General features: G+C 33.7%; 2 protein-coding genes and 1 pseudogene across 5 annotated transcripts; 1 reads left to right on the top strand and 2 right to left on the bottom strand.

The window, feature by feature from the left end:
• The first annotated feature begins 1,272 nt into the window (after positions 1-1,272).
• On the top strand, positions 1,273-5,643 carry LOC114182222 (disease resistance protein Roq1-like; annotated as a pseudogene).
• A 743-nt stretch (positions 5,644-6,386) lies between these two features.
• Positions 6,387-10,283, bottom strand: LOC114182224 (uncharacterized). Of its 4 annotated transcripts, none has more exons than XR_003604045.2 (5): positions 9,885-10,283; positions 8,325-9,282; positions 8,032-8,198; positions 7,495-7,759; positions 6,387-6,839 (listed from the first exon to the last, which is right to left on the bottom strand). XR_003604045.2 is itself a non-coding variant. In XM_028069041.2 (4 exons), exons 1-4 carry the CDS (start codon positions 10,070-10,072, stop codon positions 7,552-7,554), a joined length of 1,521 nt encoding a protein of 506 aa, XP_027924842.1. In that variant the 5' UTR covers positions 10,073-10,282; the 3' UTR covers positions 6,952-7,551. The 4 variants fall into 4 exon arrangements, 1 of the variants encoding a protein (XP_027924842.1); XR_003604046.2 differs by having other exon boundaries at positions 6,387-6,867; XR_014994546.1 differs by having other exon boundaries at positions 6,387-6,928.
• Positions 10,284-12,149: 1,866 nt separating this feature from the next.
• Positions 12,150-19,920, bottom strand: LOC114182229 (Endosomal targeting BRO1-like domain-containing protein). Its single transcript, XM_028069047.2, has 13 exons — positions 19,638-19,920; positions 18,811-18,862; positions 18,046-18,321; positions 17,873-17,947; positions 17,724-17,782; positions 17,476-17,614; positions 16,800-16,896; positions 16,619-16,685; positions 15,612-15,710; positions 15,235-15,324; positions 14,098-14,252; positions 12,687-12,788; positions 12,150-12,596 (listed from the first exon to the last, which is right to left on the bottom strand). The coding sequence occupies exons 3-13, from the start codon at positions 18,290-18,292 to the stop codon at positions 12,455-12,457; spliced, it is 1,272 nt and encodes a 423-aa protein (XP_027924848.1). The 5' UTR covers positions 18,293-18,321; positions 18,811-18,862; positions 19,638-19,920; the 3' UTR covers positions 12,150-12,454.
• Between the last annotated feature and the right edge of the window lie 419 nt (positions 19,921-20,339).

Raw genomic sequence — 20,339 nt, forward strand, 5'->3', positions numbered from 1 at the left:
ATAAAGTGAAATATATCAGAAAAGATGAGAAAATAACTATTAATAAATAAATAAATAGAGAAAAAGAGAATAGCAGAGATAGACGATTTTATAAAAAATTTGTAAAATTTCAAAAATTTAATAAATAATTATATTTTAAAGGATAAAATTAGTATTTTAAAATATAGACACAAAAGAGAGAATCCTCTTTATATATTGTTATAAATAAAACATTATAATTAATTTATGAATTGATTATTAAATTAGTCTCTAAATTAATTATCAAGATTTTGACATATTGTGACATTGTCTAAAAGGTAACACTCTAACATTGTGAATTTTTCATTTTCACAAAACAAGGTTAGGACCTAGAATTTTGTGGGGAAGTAGAAGATCCCTAGCTCTGTTGTAAAAGTTCATAGTTTTATGATTAGGTCAGTACTCATTTTATCTTGTATTGAAAATGTCATTTATTTTTAAAACATTTGCAGTGCAAGAAAAGCCATATTTATCTCAAAACTATATTTATTAAAGTATAAAAGTTTTTTTTTTAAAAAAAAAAATAGGGCTTATCGAATCCTCGAAAATTTCACAATTATTTTCAAAACATTTATAGTGCTATTTCTTTGCAAAGTTTATTTTCCTTCCACTGTTTCCTCAAATTCCAACATTTTATTGGTTCTCTTGCTTCTATTTCTATTAATTAGTTACATAGTTCTTAAGGGAGTGGAGCTACATTAATTTTATCAATTATAAGTCTAACTGTTGTAAGTTTCAAAACGGGTGGAATTTACATATGTTAAAGAATGTGACGTTGTAGCTGTACACAGTGGATTTCTACCTTGTAATACACTCTAGCCCACCCTCAAAAGTTGTTACACTACATCCTTAAGAAACAAGGTGATCTATCAATTATGGCAGGCCATATTAATGTATTAATTATATCATTAATATTGGAAAATATTTTTAAATATATGAAATATGTTTTAAATGTAAAATGTAATATAAGTGGTTTCAAAGAGAGTAATTTGAGATGATGTGGAGAGAGATTTTTTAGTATTGAAAATGTCTGTTTCAGAGAGTGAAGAGTGTTACTATAGAGATTTATAATGCATGTTAGAAGAGAAAGGTTGATTACTTTATAAATCTTGGTGGAAGATTTAAGTGGATACTAGAGAATAGGATCAAATAAGCAGTTAGTTTGAATTCAGAAAGTGAGGGTGCTTTACCTTATAACATTAAACTGGTGTTACACAGCATCATTCACAGTATTTTTTACACAAAAATCTGCATGTAGAACGGCATTTGCAGGTTGACCAAAATATTTAGTAGTTTTTTAATGCACCATCAAACTTAATGCATTACTTTATTTCATGCATGGCCATAACAACGAACACAAAGCTTCGTTTGAAAATCTACAAGTTCTGGAGACCTAACACTGCACCCACCACAATCATACTATCATAGAGTATTTTTTTTTTCCAAGTTCTCATGGCAATGGGATCACGTTCCTCTTCCTTCACCTATGATGTTTTCCTCAGCTTCAGGGGGGAAGACACACGCCATGGTTTTACTGGCCATCTCTACAAAGCCCTTCATGACAGGGGAATCTACACTTTCATTGATGATGAGGAGCTTCAGAGAGGGGAGGAAATAACACCAGCACTTCTGAAGGCAATTCAAGAGTCCAAGATTGCCATCATTGTGCTCTCTATGAACTATGCTTCTTCGTCATTTTGTTTAGACGAACTTGACTGCATACTCGAGTGCTATAACAAAAAAGATATGTTGGTTTTGCCAGTTTTCTTTAAGGTAGATCCTTCTGATGTTAGAGACCAGAAAGGTAGTTATGGAGAAGCATTGGTTAAGCATGAGCAAAGGTTCAACCATAACATGGAGAAGTTGGAGAAGTGGAAGAAGGCTTTGCGTCAAGTAGCTGACGTGTCTGGCTTTCATTTGAAACACGGGTACCCCACCTTACCAATCTTTTACCTCAACCTTTTTTTGATCAATTTTGACTCTGTCTAATACTTTGATGTCAAAATTTAAAGAGAAAATATATGTTTGTTATCCATTACAACATTGGTGTCAGGACATGGACACAAAGGTATTAGTTTTTCATCACGAATTTTTGTTTGAAACAGAGATGGATATGAACACGAGTTTATTGGAAGGATAGTTGAGTTGGTCTCCAGCGAGATTAATCACGCTGCTTTACCTGTTGTGGATTACCCAGTTGGACTAGAGTCACAAGCACTGGAAGTAAGCAAGCTTTTGGAAGTTGGATCTGATGATGATGTCTGCATGGTGGGAATACATGGAATCGGTGGGATAGGAAAGTCAACACTTGCTTTAGCAGTTTATAATTTGATTGCTCACCATTTTGATTGTTCGTGTTTTCTTCAAAACGTGAGACAAAAATCAAACAAGCATGGGTTACAACACCTCCAAAGCATCCTTCTTCGTGAAATGCTTGGAGAGAAGGAAGTAAACTTTGCAAGTATAGAACAAGGAGCTTCAGTGATACACCACAGGCTTCAAAGAAAGAAGTTTATCTTGATTCTAGATGATGTTGACAAATACGGGCAATTGCAGGCTATTGTTGGAAGACCTGATTTATTGGGTCCTGGCAGCAGAGTCATCATCACTACTCGGGACAAACAATTATTGTCATCTTATGGGGTTACAAAAACGTATGAGGTGAGGGTACTGAATAAGAACAATGCTCTTGACTTGCTTTCATGGAAAGCTTTTAAAACAAAAAACATTGATGCAAGTTATAAGGAGGTCCTGAATGATGTAGTGATTCATGCTTCTGGCCTTCCATTGGCTTTGGAAGTAATAGGTTCCAACTTGTTTGGAAAAACTATAGAAGAATGGAAATCCGCCATCAAACAGTATAAAAGAATTCCTAATAATCAAATCATGGAGATACTTAGAGTGAGCTTTGATTATTTGGAGGAAGAAGAGAAGAGCGTTTTTCTTGATATTTGTTGCTTAAATATATATGCCTTGTCAAAGCTTGAAAATTTACTTCATGCTCATTATGGCTATTGCATGAAATATCATATTGGGGTGTTGGTTGACAAATCTCTTATAAAGTTTAATTGCTATCGTCAAGAAACTAGAATTTCATTGCATAGCTTGATCGAGGACATGGGGAAAGAAATTGTGAGGCAAGAATCACCAAAATATCCAGGGAAGCGCAGTAGATTATGGTTACCAGAAGACATAATTCAAGTTTTGGAAGATGACAAGGTGAGTGAAACAAACGGATGATTAGTTTCAGATCTATACTAATCCTTTTTTACCATAATATGTTCAAATCACAGTTGTTTTCTTCTTCATATTGTATTGAACTCTTGCGTATACTTGTACCGGCAGGGAAGTAGTGAGATTGAAATCATATGTCTGGATCTTCCAGAATTTGTCGAGGAAGCAATAGTAGAACTCAATTCAAAAGCATTCAAGAAGATGGAAAACCTCAAAACACTTATTCTTAGAAATGCTAATTTTTCCAAAGGTCCCAAATACCTTCCAAATAGTTTGAGGGTGTTGGAATGGTGGGGATATCCTTCACATTGCTTACCATCTGATTTTCATCCCAAAAAACTTGTCATATGCAAGTTACCCCGTAGCTCCATTTCAACCCTTGAGTTATCAAAGGCAAGTTTAAATAGTATATTTTCCTTGTCAAGTAATTTAATACATTCTCTTTATGACTACTCATTTCGTTCTTCCTTTTCTTACTTTTTTTTGGCAGAGTTTTGTGAATCTTAGAGAATTAAATTTTGATGGGTGCAAATGTTTAACAGAAATACCTGACATATCTGTTCTACAAAATTTGGAAGAACTTTCATTTGAAGATTGTGTGAATCTAATTACAGTTCACAACTCAGTTGGTTTTCTGGATAAACTTAAGACATTGAGTGCTAATGGATGCCGAAAGCTTAGGACTTTTCCACCTATCAAGTTGACCTCTCTTGAAAAACTGGAACTTTCACATTGTTCCAGTCTTGAGAGTTTTCCAGAAATATTAATAAAGATGGAAAACATAAGGGAACTTCATTTGTGTTACTCCCTCGTAACAGAGTTGCCACTTTCATGTCAAAATCTTACAAGGCTTCGAACATTGGAAATGTTTTCTTTAAATAGTGCAATTGTCAAGGTGCCCAGTAGCATTATCATGATGCCAGAACTGACTGATATCTTCGTCTGTGGATTGAAAGGGTTGCAATGGCTAAAACAGGAAGAGGGTGAAGAGCAAATGGGGCAAGTAGTAGTACCTTCAAAGGTGGAACGGCTTAGTGTCTTAAGTTGCAATCTCAATGATGATTTCTTTTCGATAGATTTCACAAGGTTTGCTCTTGTGAAGGAATTAGCGCTACCTGAGAATAATTTCACCATCCTTCCTGAATGTCTGAAACAATGCCAATTTTTATGGATTCTTGATGTGAGTGGTTGCAAGCATCTTCAGGAAATTAGAGGCATTCCACCAAACTTAAGACATTTCTTTGCAATAAAATGTATATCCTTGGCTTCCTCGAGTAAACGCATGCTCCTAAATCAGGTTTTGTCATGTTTGAAATGTACTTGATTTAATAATACATAGTATACTTAACTTCGGTAAACTTATGAATACTTTATATGACCAACAGGAACTGCATGAGGCTAGAAACACTGTGTTTTGTTTGCCAGGAGCTGAGCTTCCAAAGTGGTTCAATCACCAGAACCGGGGAACTTCAATTTCTTTCTGGTTTCGTAATAAGTTCCCTGACAAAGTTCTGTGCGTTCTTGTTGCACCTATCGAAAACGATTTTTTTCGTTCCAGGGTTTTCATCAATGGCAAAGCATACACCGGCTACTATAGTCACCATCACTTGACAGGGGAGCATCATGTATATCTTTTTGATATGCGAGAGTTAAGATTCAGAGATAGTCCGTATGAGGTGCCTTTTGAAAGTGAATGGAACCATGCGAAGGTTACATTTCCAGAGGGTATAGATACCTCTATTAACCATGCAAAAATCGGAATCCACATAGTCAAACAGAAAAATAGCATGGAGGATGTTAAATTCACCGATCCTTGCAGCAAGACAAAATCAGATGAAGATATCAACAGTTCTGACTCACAATCTACCAGTTACTAAAGAGCATATGTTTGTGAATATTGAACTTTTATAGACGGTAATGATGTACAATTTATGGTCACATCTATTGAGTTGGAGTTGTATAATATTGTGAAGTTGTATTCAAATTCAATGGTGGCACAATTAGTGAAAGTTAAATTATGTTGTGGCTTGCAATATCATACTAACCGATTTTCGTTACCCTTATTCTTGTGATATGTGTAAATGGAACAAAAGAAAAGAAGTATTACAACTAATTTTGTTTTTGAAGAATACATATAGGAATTCAATTTGGTGTTTTATTACTGACAAGAGAATTACCTGACTAATGTACATAGACACATAACTCTACCTGTTTAGACATAAACAACATAATTCATCTCAAATCCCAAAGTTTTTTGCTTATATATAGTAATATATTTTATAATTATTATATATAATATAAAAATAGTAATACACTAATTACAATTTGTTTTAAATTATCTTTAAACACAAGGATAAAATTATACTGTCACAATTTTATTAATTAAAGTCTTTTTTTAATCTATCAAACTAATGACATCGCTAACAAACTTTCCTTTCATTTCTTAATATCTTTTTCTTAATCCAAATATATATATACATATATATATATATATATATATATATATATATATGCTTTAAAAAATAAATTAAATTAAAAAAATAATAATAAACTTTAAATTAAAAAAAATATTCATTCTGTTTTAACTTTTTTTATTTTTATTTAACAATTAATTTTTTTGACTTTTAATTATCCGTTTTTTAGTTTATTTGTTTCTTGTTTCATTATTTTTTATTTTTAAATGGTAATAGTTTTTAAATTTATATATTTTACAATTTTTAATATTTCTTTATATATTTTAAAAATAAAACAATATATATAATTTTTATATATAATGTGTTAAAAAAATAAATATTATTAAAAATAATTAAACTTTAAATTAAAAAAATAATATATATATATATATATATATATATATATATATATATATATATATATATATATATCAACATCTGGAAGTCCACAACCTTTACCGCATGTCGACATCCATCTGAAAACAATTTTAGATGATGATTTTGAAATTTGAAATGTGTTTCAGAGTGCGGAAGAAATTTTGGAAGTGCAAGAAGGAATCCCCGGCTTGTTTCATAAATTAGCCAATCTATTAACGGGAGTTGGGTTTTCTTATTTTAATAGAAAAAAAAAGGCATTTTCAATTAAAATATGTTCACTTAGTTGAGGATGAGTAAAGTAAATTCTCTTTAAAGAATGTTGATTCACCTGAATAAGCAAGTTTGCTACCTCCCTTAAGAGTAAGAAAGAATGAACTTTCTAAAAAGCTTGAACAAGTGTAGATTAGACCTTTACCCTTGAACTAAACGCAAAGGATGTAGCCATCACAAAAGATGAAATAGCAAGATTCAAACTGTATCCATGGCAGATCATCTGACATAGGATTCACCCTGTTGGAGTGGAAGCACCACGACCACCAAAGATATCACCATTGATGGTTCCAGGTTCCTCAGGATCAGAAAATGGTATGGTGCTGGTGCAGTACCATCATCCATTACTATATGATTGCTTGCAATAATCAACATCACCAAAAAGAGGTTACATTTGCACAAGCTTTCTTGTCTTCCAGATCGTTATATAGGGAAGAATCCCTTAAAACTTCCCGTTATTCAATTGCCAGCCTGAGGATAAGTGATCTAAGAGGAGGAATTCAATTAGACCTGGCTGGCAATTGAATTAAACATGAAAATTCCATTTGGCTAGTTACGTTGGCACCGCTAAAGCTCTAAAGAAAAAATGATACGATGATTGAAACACCAAATACAAAAGATTGTAGCCTGTATCATTTAACTCTTCTACATACATTCTCTGATTCTCATTCCAATCATTCTCATAGATGCCAGACTAGGAAAATGTACAAAATTTTTCGGTTACACAAAATTTAAAGAAATATGGTAGAAAATTAAACCTCAAATAATATCTATGAAGGCAAAATATTGTGATCCCAGTTATGATTAAATGTGACTCTCAAGTAATGTTGATGAGTAATGTTGATGGCTTTTAAAAATAGTCACATCATTCCTTGGAAATTTCGATATAGATGGTTAAATTGCTTGGAGAAAGGAAGGAGCATGTTTATACACATTTCAAGACCTTTAGAGAGGGTAATCAATGTTGGATAGGCTTGCTGATTATGGTACTAGATGTCAGGATTTTCATTGGTACCATAACATCCCTGATCTCTTAATGATGTATTTTTCAGGGAAAGATACATAGTGATGCAATAACACTTCTGTTTCTTTAAAAAAATATAGACATGCCAAGAATTTAATTGAAAATAGATTTTAGTACCAGGTTTAGTGGTGCCTGAATGAATGCCTCAAGACTTGTTTTCAGGAATGTATGCTACTAATCACCAGTTAAGGCCCTTGGTCTATGTTCAATAGTAGAAAGGGACATCCCTGTCTGTGAAACTGCTCTGACAAATGCCATATTTGCAGTAAAAGTAGGGGCATGCCAATGGTCACCAGTGCCAAAGACAATTTTGTTTTTAAATGCCAGCTTCCTTGTTGTTGGGAGGCCCATCATGCGCTCTGAGGGAGTATCAGGAACAACCCTGAGATGATACTCTAGCTTGTCAGTGCAAATTATCGCAGATGGTATTTGAGGCAGTGGTAATGCGACAAAATAGTATCAACAACATTTGATTCAGGTATGAACTGATTACGTAAAAGAAATCATCAATGCAACTATATAAGTATAGCAGAACACCCTCCAATTGATTTCCTAACACTGATTACTTGGCATAGTAACAAACAAGTAATGTCAAAATAATTTTATGCTGCAAATTTTCTTTCTGTTTTTCAGGTAAACTTAGACTAAACTCACCTGAGATAATCTATCAACCTGGCAGCTCTCAGTTTCTCATTGGGTCCTCCACACATTGATACCAACTCCTTAAATTCCACAAGAACACTCTCACAAATTAGGCCATGCTTTCCATCTAGGATTCTACCAAATTCCAAATGGATTGGGTTTTGAAGTTCAGACATTATCTAACCAAAAAAAATTAAATAAATGAGGAAAACTTTAATAAGTTCAATTGAAGCTGAAGAATGATTTACAATACAAAGACTACATAAAATAATGGTTGTTGTTGTAATCTCAATAAGTTTACTTACTTGACCAATCACAAAATCGAAGTTTCCCTTAAACCGCTGCCTCATTTCACTCTCAGGAGTGGCAAGAAGTTTCTTTGTTCCACCATTACTAATCCCTGAAACAAGAGCTATCAAAGCTGTTGTATCAAAATTTACTAGGTCAGTCTCACCTAAGAGATTCCCAGGCTTCGCGGATTCAAAATTTTTAATCTCCATTGAAATTGGTTTCATTCCCTTAAGAATGGAACAGAACGTATCACCCAAGTTTGTTCCAACATTCTCTTCCGTAGGCTGTGCTTGAGTTTTGGCTTCATCTACCAAAAGCTCAAGATGAGAGTAGTCCCCAATTCTGGCATTTTCTTCCAATTTTTGTTGTTGAGTTTCGGCTTTTCCTACTGAAAGATCTATTTGGGAAGAGTCCACAGCCGATCCTTGAATAATACACCCAGAATTTGGAACAACATCCTTGCCAACAGCAAGGTTGATTTCAAGGACACATGAATTTCTATATGATCTTGCAATGACATTTATCCAGTCACCTTCAGTTTCTTCCAACACGTCAGAACTGAAAACTGAGAAATCCAACTCGATTTCAGATGCTCCAAGTTCATCTCGAAGTTTGTTGTAAATGTGGGTTGCAAGCCCATTGGCAAAGAAAAGAATGACTGATGAAGGTCTTAATGTTAAGTTAGACTGCGCAGCAGCAAGTACTTCTTGAATGCGTACCTTTAAACCCTTACTTTTACGGCATCTATCCCAAGAAATATACTCTGGATTTCTATCAGATACTATAATCCAGACAGGCTTTCTATTTAGGGTACAAACCACATCAACATGAATGTGTTTAAGAGAAGAACCACGTCTTTCTTCATTGCTAACAGAAGGTGAGAGTGGGATTGACTTGCAAACTCGAGAAACTCCAGTTATGAAAGACTGCTGGAGAATATGGACAACTGTTTCAAGGTGCCCAATGTTCACACTGGTATACCGTATATATTCATCACATACACAGAAATTCTCATAAATTGTGAAATAATATAGAAACTATTAACCAAGAGTACTCATTTAAAGATGAAACTATGACAAAGACAAACAACAACGATTTACAGGTTTGCTATTCTCTATTTAGAGTATAAAATTAAGAACTATTATTATTAAATAAAATAAAAGCATTTGATCATAGTAAAGTCTCAAAAATCCTGTCCAGTCATAGGCAATGTAAAAGGTTCCGCTGGTAAATGTTTATGATAAATGCCAGCAACACACTTCTTGATGCACTCCTTCCAAAACACTATTATTAGGTGCATTTCATGTAAGTTCCACAAAAAACTTGAATCAAATCTCTTTTCTGTAGGGCTCATTTAAATTCAACATCTTAAAATATTGCGCCAGTAAGCATTTCTCAATGCTTCAGTAGAAATTATAGGATGACTCAAACTTTGTTTAATGATCCAAAATTCCAAATCCACGAAGTTGGTCACAGTTAGTCATATCTAACAACTCCAAAGAGTAACACATAACAGGAATACCCACCAATATAGAATCAAATACAAAAAAGTTATGATATTGAAGAAGAGAAACCTGAGGGGCCCATAAGAAGATGAGGGGCGAGAGAGGAAAGCGAGCTCGGCACGTGCCAATTTGAGGAGGGTTCGTTTACACGAGTGAGTGATGTTGGTGGAACAAGGTAACTTGTCAATGGCATCAATGACGCACTTGCATCTCTGCTTCGCCACTTCGACTTGTGAAACCCTTTGCTCCTCCTCCATTCTGTTATTGCGCTGTTTTTCTTCCAAGGAATCGACTTTGTTCTTTAATCGCAAACCCTTTTCCTCCAATTTCCCATTTCTTGTTCCGTGTTGACGATTCTTCGCGACTGGAGAGGGGAACCCTTTTAAAACCCTAGTACCAATTTCACGGTTACCGCTACCATTTTCTTGTGTTGTCAACTTCTTCCATAAGTGATGAATTTTTCCCCCTTACGCATGCCACTTATTCTTAATTATAATTTTTAATGTAACCTTTGCACATAATTACAAGTATTTTTAATGTATTTAATAAACTCGACTAAATAAATATTTTTTTATATATGTCTAGGTAATTATATGCATTAAATATTTTTATGTTTTTAATAATTCAAAGTAATATAAAACTATGAAAATAATATCTAACTTTAAATACTTCTGTAATTAGTTTATAGCAACTTCATAGTTGTTTTGTCAATTGTCATGGCACAAATGGAACTATCTTCTTCTCTTCGTAACTAACTACACGCACATTCATGATGTCTTTCTTAGTTTTCGTGGCGTAGATACAACTCTTAGTATATATGATTATTAGTGTTGTAACTTAGACATTGTTTTGGGTAAACCTATATATTACACTTAACTCTTGTAACTATTAATTTAGACTTTATTTTGCAGAAATCAAAGGTTTTGAGTCAGTTGATCTTCACAGGTTGTCAGAATATAAGGGAAATAGAAGAGGAAATCAAGGCCATTGAAACTAACATCTCTGCTTCTGAAATAGAAAAGAGCATGATCCATCAGAGCAAATAGAAAAGAGCATGACCTATGAGAGAGAGAGAAATCATTGAGGAAGGAAAAAGACGCTTAAAACTAAGAGATGAATTGTTGGAAAAACAAACAAGAATGAAAGGTGGTCAGAAATCAGGGGAAAAAAATGTAAGAACTGCTTCAGAGTGATATGTGCTGTAATTCAAATAAACTTTTTCAGACTCCAGAACCTAGATATTACCTATGGAAAAGTTGGATTACAAGCATCAACTTATTTGTTCTGTTCTTTGGTCATTCAAAGAATTCTATATAAGATCCCAAGGCTTATACAATTGAATAATTGGCATGTTTGGAAAATTTCTTTATTGTTACAATTCCAAGCGTGATTTGGTCTTAGATCGAGGAAAAATGAGTTTAAAGAACAGTATATAAGAAAAAAAAATTACATATCCATTATCTTAAAGTTTTTAATTTTTCTTGTAGGTTGCTGGTTATTTTAGTTTTTCTTTCTTTCTTTGGATGGAGCCCTTTTCAAACTTTGAAACAAGATTAGATCCTAATATATGAATTGTTATTTGGATAGACTCTATATAATGATGTCCTTTTCAAACAATCTTTCTTCTTAAAAGGACTTCTTAAAGATCGAATGGCTTCTTCATATGCTAATGATGATTCTGTTGTATTTTGGATGTATCCGTGTAGTCCTTCATGTTTTTTCAATATAAAAGTTTATGTATTAAAAATTTAAGTGTGAGTCTAAATCTCATATTAGTTAAAAATGAAAAAGTAGAGCATTATATAAAAACAAAAATCCATAAACTCATTGTCTTAAGGTTTTGGGTTGAGAGTGGTGTCAATGCCTTATGTGGTTGAACTTAGGTCTCTCATTGGTGTTATATCTCTCTAGTGAAACCCCCTCCTTAAAAGAGAAAAAAATCTAACAAGTAATATCAGAGCCAATGGTTAAAATCTAAAAATGAGTGTAAAGGTGTATTTTTTAAAACCTTTCTTTAAGCTTGTGATTTTGATTTCAAAAATAAATGTGCAACTGTAGAAGTTACGTAAAATTGAGGTAAGTGGTCACTGTTTTGATTTTGGCGTTTGGTGACATCAATGGCATTTTGCCACATCGATGACATCTTACGTGACTCCATTGTTTAAGATAGAAGCAATGGAAACATGAACCTAACACGTCCCTAAGGGCAGAAAATGATTCAATTTTCTTGCACTAAATATCCATGATACTGTGGCAAAAGAAAATTGAGGATATTTTAATGAAATAATTCTCTCTCCAATGCAAAAGTCAATTTTACACACGACTCCTTTACAATGAAATGAAATAGCAATGTTATTATTATTCAGGTATAGGCAAAGAGACACTTGCTTTTCCCTCAGAGGACAATTTACATTGCACCTCTAGTTGTAGGGCATCTTTCAAATATTATGGACGAAAGGAGGAAATTAATATATAAAATGAAAAAGGGAATGCAGAAGTTAGAAGAAGAAAAAAAACTCAAATAAACTAATCTGTTTTTTTCTATTAACAAGAATTGGAAAAACACCCTTTGGCTGGTGACATTTTTCAAGTAGACCAACATTTCTGAGGTATGCAAATTCATTGTATCTTGTCACTTGTCACCCTTTGAGATGGTTAGGATCGGTTTGTCCCACTTTAATGTTCTCTGTTCTCCATGATGAGTCCACTTGAGGAAGTTGATATTCATCTGGTTTCAAGGCCAAGGAAAAATCAGGCAACGTTGGTGCTGTCTCCATGATCCTATAGCACAAAATATGGTTTTATTAGCCAAAAATAATTAATCAGTTACAGTTAAGTAACATGTTTATACATGCACTTTGAAAAGTTTACCTTTCATGAGAGTACAGATCTCGGTTTATCCGAACCTTGCTTGAAGTATCCTTTGGAATTTTCTCAGAGAGATACTTCATGGTCCCCCAAGGGGGTGGATTTCTGCAACCAAGACTCCCAGTTAGATAATACACAGCAAATGACCATCAACAGTGTTGTTATAATTCTCCAAGAGAAATAGAAAAGGACAATGATGAGTATGCCAAAGCCATGGTCATGATAACTCTCAATGAACTGAGATGAACACACAAGACATTGCAGGTAAATGCTCTTAAAAAAATAATAAAGGTAGTGCATAGAATCGAAAGTATTTTAAAATAAAAATTTAACTAATCACTCACTTCTCTTAAAGGAAAAGTTTAAAAGGGAGAAAGTGGAAGTACAAAAAGAAATGAAGGATCATAATGGCATATTATGTCACCACACCACATGCAAGAATATGCTAAAACTATTCTCCTACCAAGCATGTCATTAACTTTCATGAAAATGAAGAGCTACTATTTCTTCGACAATCACAGTAATTTTCTCTGAAGATTGTTAAAATAAAGACTATTAACACATTTATTTTCTATACCATGTCATTACTATGAAGTATTGACCAACTTTGTTGAAGACTAATCTTTGTAGGAAAACCTAGATGACCACTTTTAACAGGGTCTCTCCCCTCTCCCATCTCAACCATTTTTCATTCACCAGATCGAATTTGAGACTTTGCTTAAGGAAAGTAAGTCCAGTACAACTCAGACCAACAACTTTTGGTGACTTCAACATATTTTAAGTTCATGTAAATATGATCAAATTTGGTTGTTTTCTGAAGAAAAAAAAAATGTTTTTGTCCTCATAAATTTGAAAATTTCTTAAAATGGGAACGTGACATGTGCGTAGACATGCTATATCAGTGACCATTTTGAGATAGCAAGTGACGCAGTAAGTGGTGATAGGAACCATTTTCTTAATTTTAAAATTTGTATGGACCAAAAATATCAGAAAAAGGTTGGTGGACTAATCAAATTTAGTCATTTTTAAAGGGGTTAAAAGTGCATTTTACCAAAACTAGATAAGCATATCATAAGATATTGCTAAAATATTGTAAGCTTGTCACCCACACATACATAACCACATTCTCATTACGTGCACTCCAGTATTTTTACTATTGCACAGTGCACTTTTTTTGCAATAAGACAAAATGGCCACATCTGCTTGGTTAATGAAAATTGGCACATATATACCAAGTACGCACTTCCGGTTCAGCAACAGGATAGCCACAACAATTAACAATGATATTATATTATTTAGAAAATAAGTGCATTACATGTTGTTGATTCATCAAGGTCATAAAGAAGGGTAAAATCCTGTTTTCTGAAAGAAGAAAACAACGTAAAATTGTGTAATAGGGAAGACATGGGATTACCTTGACAATGGAGACGCTGCGTTGAATGCCTCACACAACTTCTTACTTTCTTTGAAATACTCATCTGCTGCTTGTAAAGCAGCTACAGCCATTCCATGAGATTTTTCTGTATTTCCCTCATCAAGAATCAAACCATGATAATAATATGCTGCAGCCTAGTAATCATTACAACAAAATTATCACTTGCTTTTTCAGAACGCACCCCCTATACTCATTCCCAGATTATATAATATGAATATACTGAAAGCAGAAGAAACAATATAAGGCATAGTACCTATGGTGCTTGTGCCATCAAACTACACCACAGCTACTATGCAGATAACTTATCTCATATATCCAAATCAAACTGTTTTTCACTACTACGAAAGATACACTCGAGTCTAGATCCAGAAACAAAGACCATTAAATCCTTTAGTAACTTTTCATTAATTCAGACGTAACCCATTAACCAAGCAATCACTTTTTTTTCCAAAAACAATATATATTTTTCTTACTCCAAAATGAGTCCTCGGTAGACTAATGTTTTGATCTGAATATGCATTACGCTCCCGAAAAATGTACTTTGAAGGTCGGAATTTTCAAAAGTTCATAGTAGACAACAAGAACATGAATACTTGTATGTCTTCCAGACTGCAGACTTGTGTACAATACATATACATAAACTTGCGCTGAAAAGTATATTGAAACAATCTTAGGTACTGATAGTATATTTAACAGTGAAATGCAAGATGTACTACAGGATACAATATAACGGTTCAAGAAAATCGAAGGTATTTGGCTTGATAGCATTAGTAAAAGATTTAATCATCACCATCTATCACAAGATTAGCAATAGCTTGGCAAATATTTCACCATGTTATACACCCAGCATTACCAAAACACGTATCTGATAAGAACAATCAAACAAAATTCCCTCTAGCCAGTTCCAGCTAAAGTTGGTCTAAGACAAATGAATATTAAATCCCTCAACTTCTAAAATTTCCTCATAAACTACACATTTCATCTTGAAGTTGTAGCGAAAAATAAACTATTTCTTACTTTCATCTCCAATATTTGCATATGGTAACCAGTAAACCAGAAAATCAATCTCCATTTATAGTACTATAAATATGCAAATAGATGGGGGCAAGGACATACCTTTGCTTCAACATATTTCCATTTCACAAAGAGACAATGTTTTTCACCCCAACCATTTGTTAATGGAAGATTCATAATGTTATCTTGAGCCTGTGAAATAGACGATGTGATCAAAGCAATGAATACTGATCAAATGCACCCGTGTTAACTTACTAATGTGCACATTAGGGCATAAACACACATAAACAGAGCATGTATGACACAGATTTGTCATAGGGACAAAAAAATTTAACAATAATACAGTACAGATCCAAGAGAAACAAGTTAAGATATCCAGTAACAAATGTAGGATACAACCAAAAAAACAGGAGTGATTTTCCAGTGAAAAAACAGTCAAACAATCCAGATTAGATCCCATAGAACACAAGTTATTATACCTGTTGCCAACATTTCACCATCTCACATGCAAGCCTGCGCTTCACTGCAAGTGTGGCTTTGGTGCTATCAATGGCCATTCCAAGTTGTATATCTACACCCTGAAACAAAAGAAAAAGGGGAAGAAATAAATAAACAAATATCTAACAAAATGGATTTGAAGAAGAGTAAAGGTATTATATGTTGAACTTTCTCCTTCTCCAAGCTTCCATTCAATATTAGTATCACTACCCAAGCAACTTTTCTCCCAGAACATTCACCATACATATACTTACCCTCACACAAATTACTAAAAGTGACACAGGAGACCAAAACATCATAACTATTACTACATTACTTGAAACAAAAATTCATGGGTATTCATATATGATGGGAGGAAAAAACATCTCTTCAACCTTCCATGCTTATCAATTCATCACTTTCTTTTATTATGAAGACAAAGTCAAGTAATAAGAGACTTGAAAGTCAAATGCAAAGTTATCAGATTCAGTTATTCAGCATGCAGTGAAAAGTTTGCTTACTATCCAACCCTATAAGAAAAAAGTGGGATATTTTTAAAACTACTTATTCAGACAATTCTTGCATTTTTTTTTAAAGAAAAAATCCATGTAGAATCCGATTGACCAAGAAAACTAAAAGTAGCCCTGAATTTTCTTAAGAAATCAATACAAATATGAGGTTGGAAGGTCAATTTGATGTCTATCCAAAACACTTTTCAGGGTTGTGAAAAGAGAGTCGTTGTCTCCATAAAAGACATTTGTAGTGCCAAATCATGACCAATATACCAGGTAATCCAATCCTCTGGACTTCAAAACCAAGCATACAATTAAAATGGATACATAAATACCCTGGCAAAGCTAAGTCAACTGATTGAATATCATAACTTTGTGAGAAATTAAGTTCACAATAAATTTACAATGCTAATAAAACACAAAATGTCTAGCCATTAACTAACAAGTAACGAATAGACTCTTCAAGTAGTGTGTCCATAGGAAAGGAACATTAGTACCTGTCCTAATGCTTGTAGAGAGAGTGCTCGCAGAACTCCTTCTGCTAGGTCTACGGGTAAATTTCTCCTAAAATCAGAAACAAAGTAATGACAATTAAAGAAAGAAGATAATCATTTAGATTACAGTAATAAGTGAGACATTCCATTCATCGCACACATTATGCGCTAAATATGTAAAAACCTGAGTTCTGCAGGTAACTGTGGAAGAACATGTCTAACTGCACAATCCAGATACCCAGCCGCTTTTAAGAAGATATCAACCGAGGCTCGTCTGTTTTCTGTTAGCAGATAGCGAAAGGGAGATAATGAAAAAACAAATAAGTTAAGTATAGATCAGATAAAAAGGTTACGTTTGCTAGATAGTTGGTTATGATACTAGTAGACGTAGAAACAACTGTGAATACTTTGTATTAAGATAAACTTTCCAACACAGCATGTGTATTGCGTGCATGTCAAGTCCTAGTTATGGAAAAGATCAAAGCTAGGAATTATTTTCTTGATTAAATACTTTTTTAGCCAATTTTTACCCATTAATCAAATAGAAATATAATCCAAATAATAAATACCAAGTGAAGGGTCCACATAATTGATGTCTTTTTATACAAAAGCACATCCACCACACATAAAAAAGAAGAAACACGAATTTTTTGGAAACTTCAAGAATATTTCTTTTGTGTGTAACTATTTACCAACAGAAGAGTGAAGTGTTGATGTTGGGAGTGTCTCCAGTCTGAGGTCTAATCTGATCTATTCCAATGTATTTTTGCAGTTTGTTATATTAACCAAAAAGAGATTCAGGAAGAGGCAATAAATTTAATGACAGGGACCAAGTCTTTTGCAGTATTTCTACTACCTACCTTCTGATACTTTGGGCTGATGACCATCATTGGATGATGATCTTGGAAGCAGTAACAAGTTAGCCTGTGATAGTGATAGCATTGCCATCAAATGTAAAACTGACAACACCTCGTACCAAGCATTAGACATGGTTGTTTCCTGTAAAGATCGCCAATCATGTAATAAATCATGAGCATTTCCAATATAAAAGTAACTTCCACATCAAATCCAGAAACAAGTATGGGCTTTAAAAATAAAAAACGGATACCTCTTTGTCATCCTCTTGATTCACCCAAACAAATTGTACTTTGTACTGTAAATGGCTTCCTGAACCACAAACATAGGCAACAATAATCAATACTTGTCTCTCAGAGCGCATACATCATATACAAATGGACTAACAAACACAAGCTTTACCATCTTTAACTAATCCCAGAAGAACAGGCAAGTAATCTTCAAGAGCCTGCACAAGATCAGCAAGTGTTGAACCTCCTGCAGAAGAAACCAAACCATGCCGATGCATCAATAAGTTATTAGAGTAGTTTACTCAACATAAAATAATTTCATTGTTGTTAAAATTAAGTACTAACCATGCTGAGTTTTTCTTTTTGTTCTTGTAATTGTAGGACCTTCTTGACCAGCCATTACAACAATACGTGTTCTAAGAGCAGACAGGCGTTCCACTATATTCTTGGACAAATAATCACCAAGTGATTGAGCAAAATCAACAGGCTTAGGAATCCTCAAACCAGGAACATACACTGAAACTTCACCAATACTCCCTGGCCTCCTTCTATTTCCACCAGAGTCCTTTGGAGTTGACACCACACAGCCCATTTCCAAAGGCTCACTATATCTACTGAATGCTGGTACAAATAAGATAAAGTGAATCACCCCAAAAATCTCTATTTAAGTGACTATAGTGAGTTTCTATTGTCCATGACATCAAGCAGCAGAAACTTAAAAAATAAATGCTGAGGAAGGGATACATGCCAATGACAAAAAATTCAGTTCATTATATTAAAGTTCTAGAAAACACTTACAAGGAGGCTGAGAGATTAACACTAAAAAAAGACATTAACCTGACTAATTAAATGGCAAGTTGTCAGCCATCAAAAAAGTGGTAGTAGGTTACTCACGAGCACCATTACATTTAACATGTAATGGGACAGTCCACATCATTTTAAAATTGACAATGTTTTAGTCAGTAGCCTTACTTTTATATCCTTTTTTGGTTTGTTTACAGCAGCATTAATGATTCCCTCTTCATTATCCACTTCCTAAATAAGCCAAAACCTTCATAATCTTCATCCTTAACTAAAAATAAGCACTAAAGATTAATCTAACCAACGAACCTTGTCCTTTGCCCTGGCTGTTGACTAGTCAAGTCAAAAGTTCTGGTATTCTCTGCAGAAAAAATTCACAGGTAGAGACTTCAGTTTGAGAAAGAAATAGAGCTAAAAGTAACAACATCACAAGAACTGCGTGAGATATGACAAGTGGCGTCCGTATTCAACGTTTAACTGTGACAACAAGAGAAAAAGCTTCAAAAGGTTGCACCATGCTTACACGGTGACAACTCTTAAAGGTAAAGTAGCATCAACTAAAAGCTTTTATTAGATTCCTCATTTCAACAAGAAAACAGCTGAAACTCTTGTGAGTAAAGGGTTTCCAAGGAAAACCGAACAACTAAACAAGCAACAATTGCTGAAATACAGAGGAATATTCGCATTCATTCATCGTCATTTCATAACTTCCGTGTTCCAAATCATAAAAAAGCGTGTCTATTAACAGTTTCAGAATTAACTTCAAAAAAAAAAAAAAAGCCCCAGTAATTTAGTAATGTTCCAAAAATGGATAAGCTAACTCAAAATTGAAAGTTCAAAACTTTCGGAAACAATTTAGAGAAATGTTCCATTGATTTGATGCATAAACACAAGATATCCAAAAAAAACCCTTTCCCAGATTCACCCAAATATCAAACTCGAGCTTGGTTGACCCGATTTTCCAAATTGGGATAATCAAAAATACCCCCAAATAAAAAAACATTTTTTAGGAACAATTTTCAAAGTTGCAATCATTTTTTCTTTTCCTCACTCTTCCCAACCTTAAACTTATCACTTCCAACGAAAAAGGACAAACAGAAAACCAAGCCATATTTCCATGCTAATTAGTTTTTTACCATTAACAGCACAGTGGTGGCAAATCAGGAAGCTGAAGCACTCAATTGAACGCACAAGAGTGCCACTCAATTCAACTGAAAATCAAAGAAAGCAGAGATTTTGAAAGGTTCCCAGAAGCACAACCACCCTGAAGATGAAACTTAAGATCGCGGAACCAAAATTCAAAAGAATGGGACTCAAAGCTTTCGCTTCAAAGGGAGCAACAGAGACAGATAAAGAGACCCTTCCGCGGAAACAAAAGTAGAAAATTGTATTTTGATTTAATATTGGTAAACACTATTTCCATGTTTATATATATATACACACACAGAGTATGTTGTGTTGCATTCTGTGTACATACACACGTTAAGCATTCCTTCTAACATATACTCTCAGATAGAGACACACAAACTATAGTTAGAAAATGAAATGACATTATGTCGATTTATTCATTCCATTTCCAGTACTGTAAAAAAAATGGACACGGAAAATATTTCTATTTAAATTTTATAAATGCGTCATTTTATTATTATTTTTCATGTAGTTTTATAAAATTCGAGTTATTGATTATTGAATAAATAATATATACATGTTGACAGGTAAAATTTTTTACAATATTATCAGTCACAATTTTATAGAATAAAGTTCGTTAATTTGATTATAACCATTAAAAATCACAAGTCATATAAGGACATTTTTTTGCTGTTGTTTACAATTTTTTT

This window comes from Vigna unguiculata, chromosome 4, assembly GCF_037176805.1.
Source record: "Vigna unguiculata cultivar grain cowpea cultivar isolate G323 ecotype 2 chromosome 4, ASM3717680v1, whole genome shotgun sequence".
Taxonomy (NCBI): domain Eukaryota; kingdom Viridiplantae; phylum Streptophyta; class Magnoliopsida; order Fabales; family Fabaceae; genus Vigna; species Vigna unguiculata.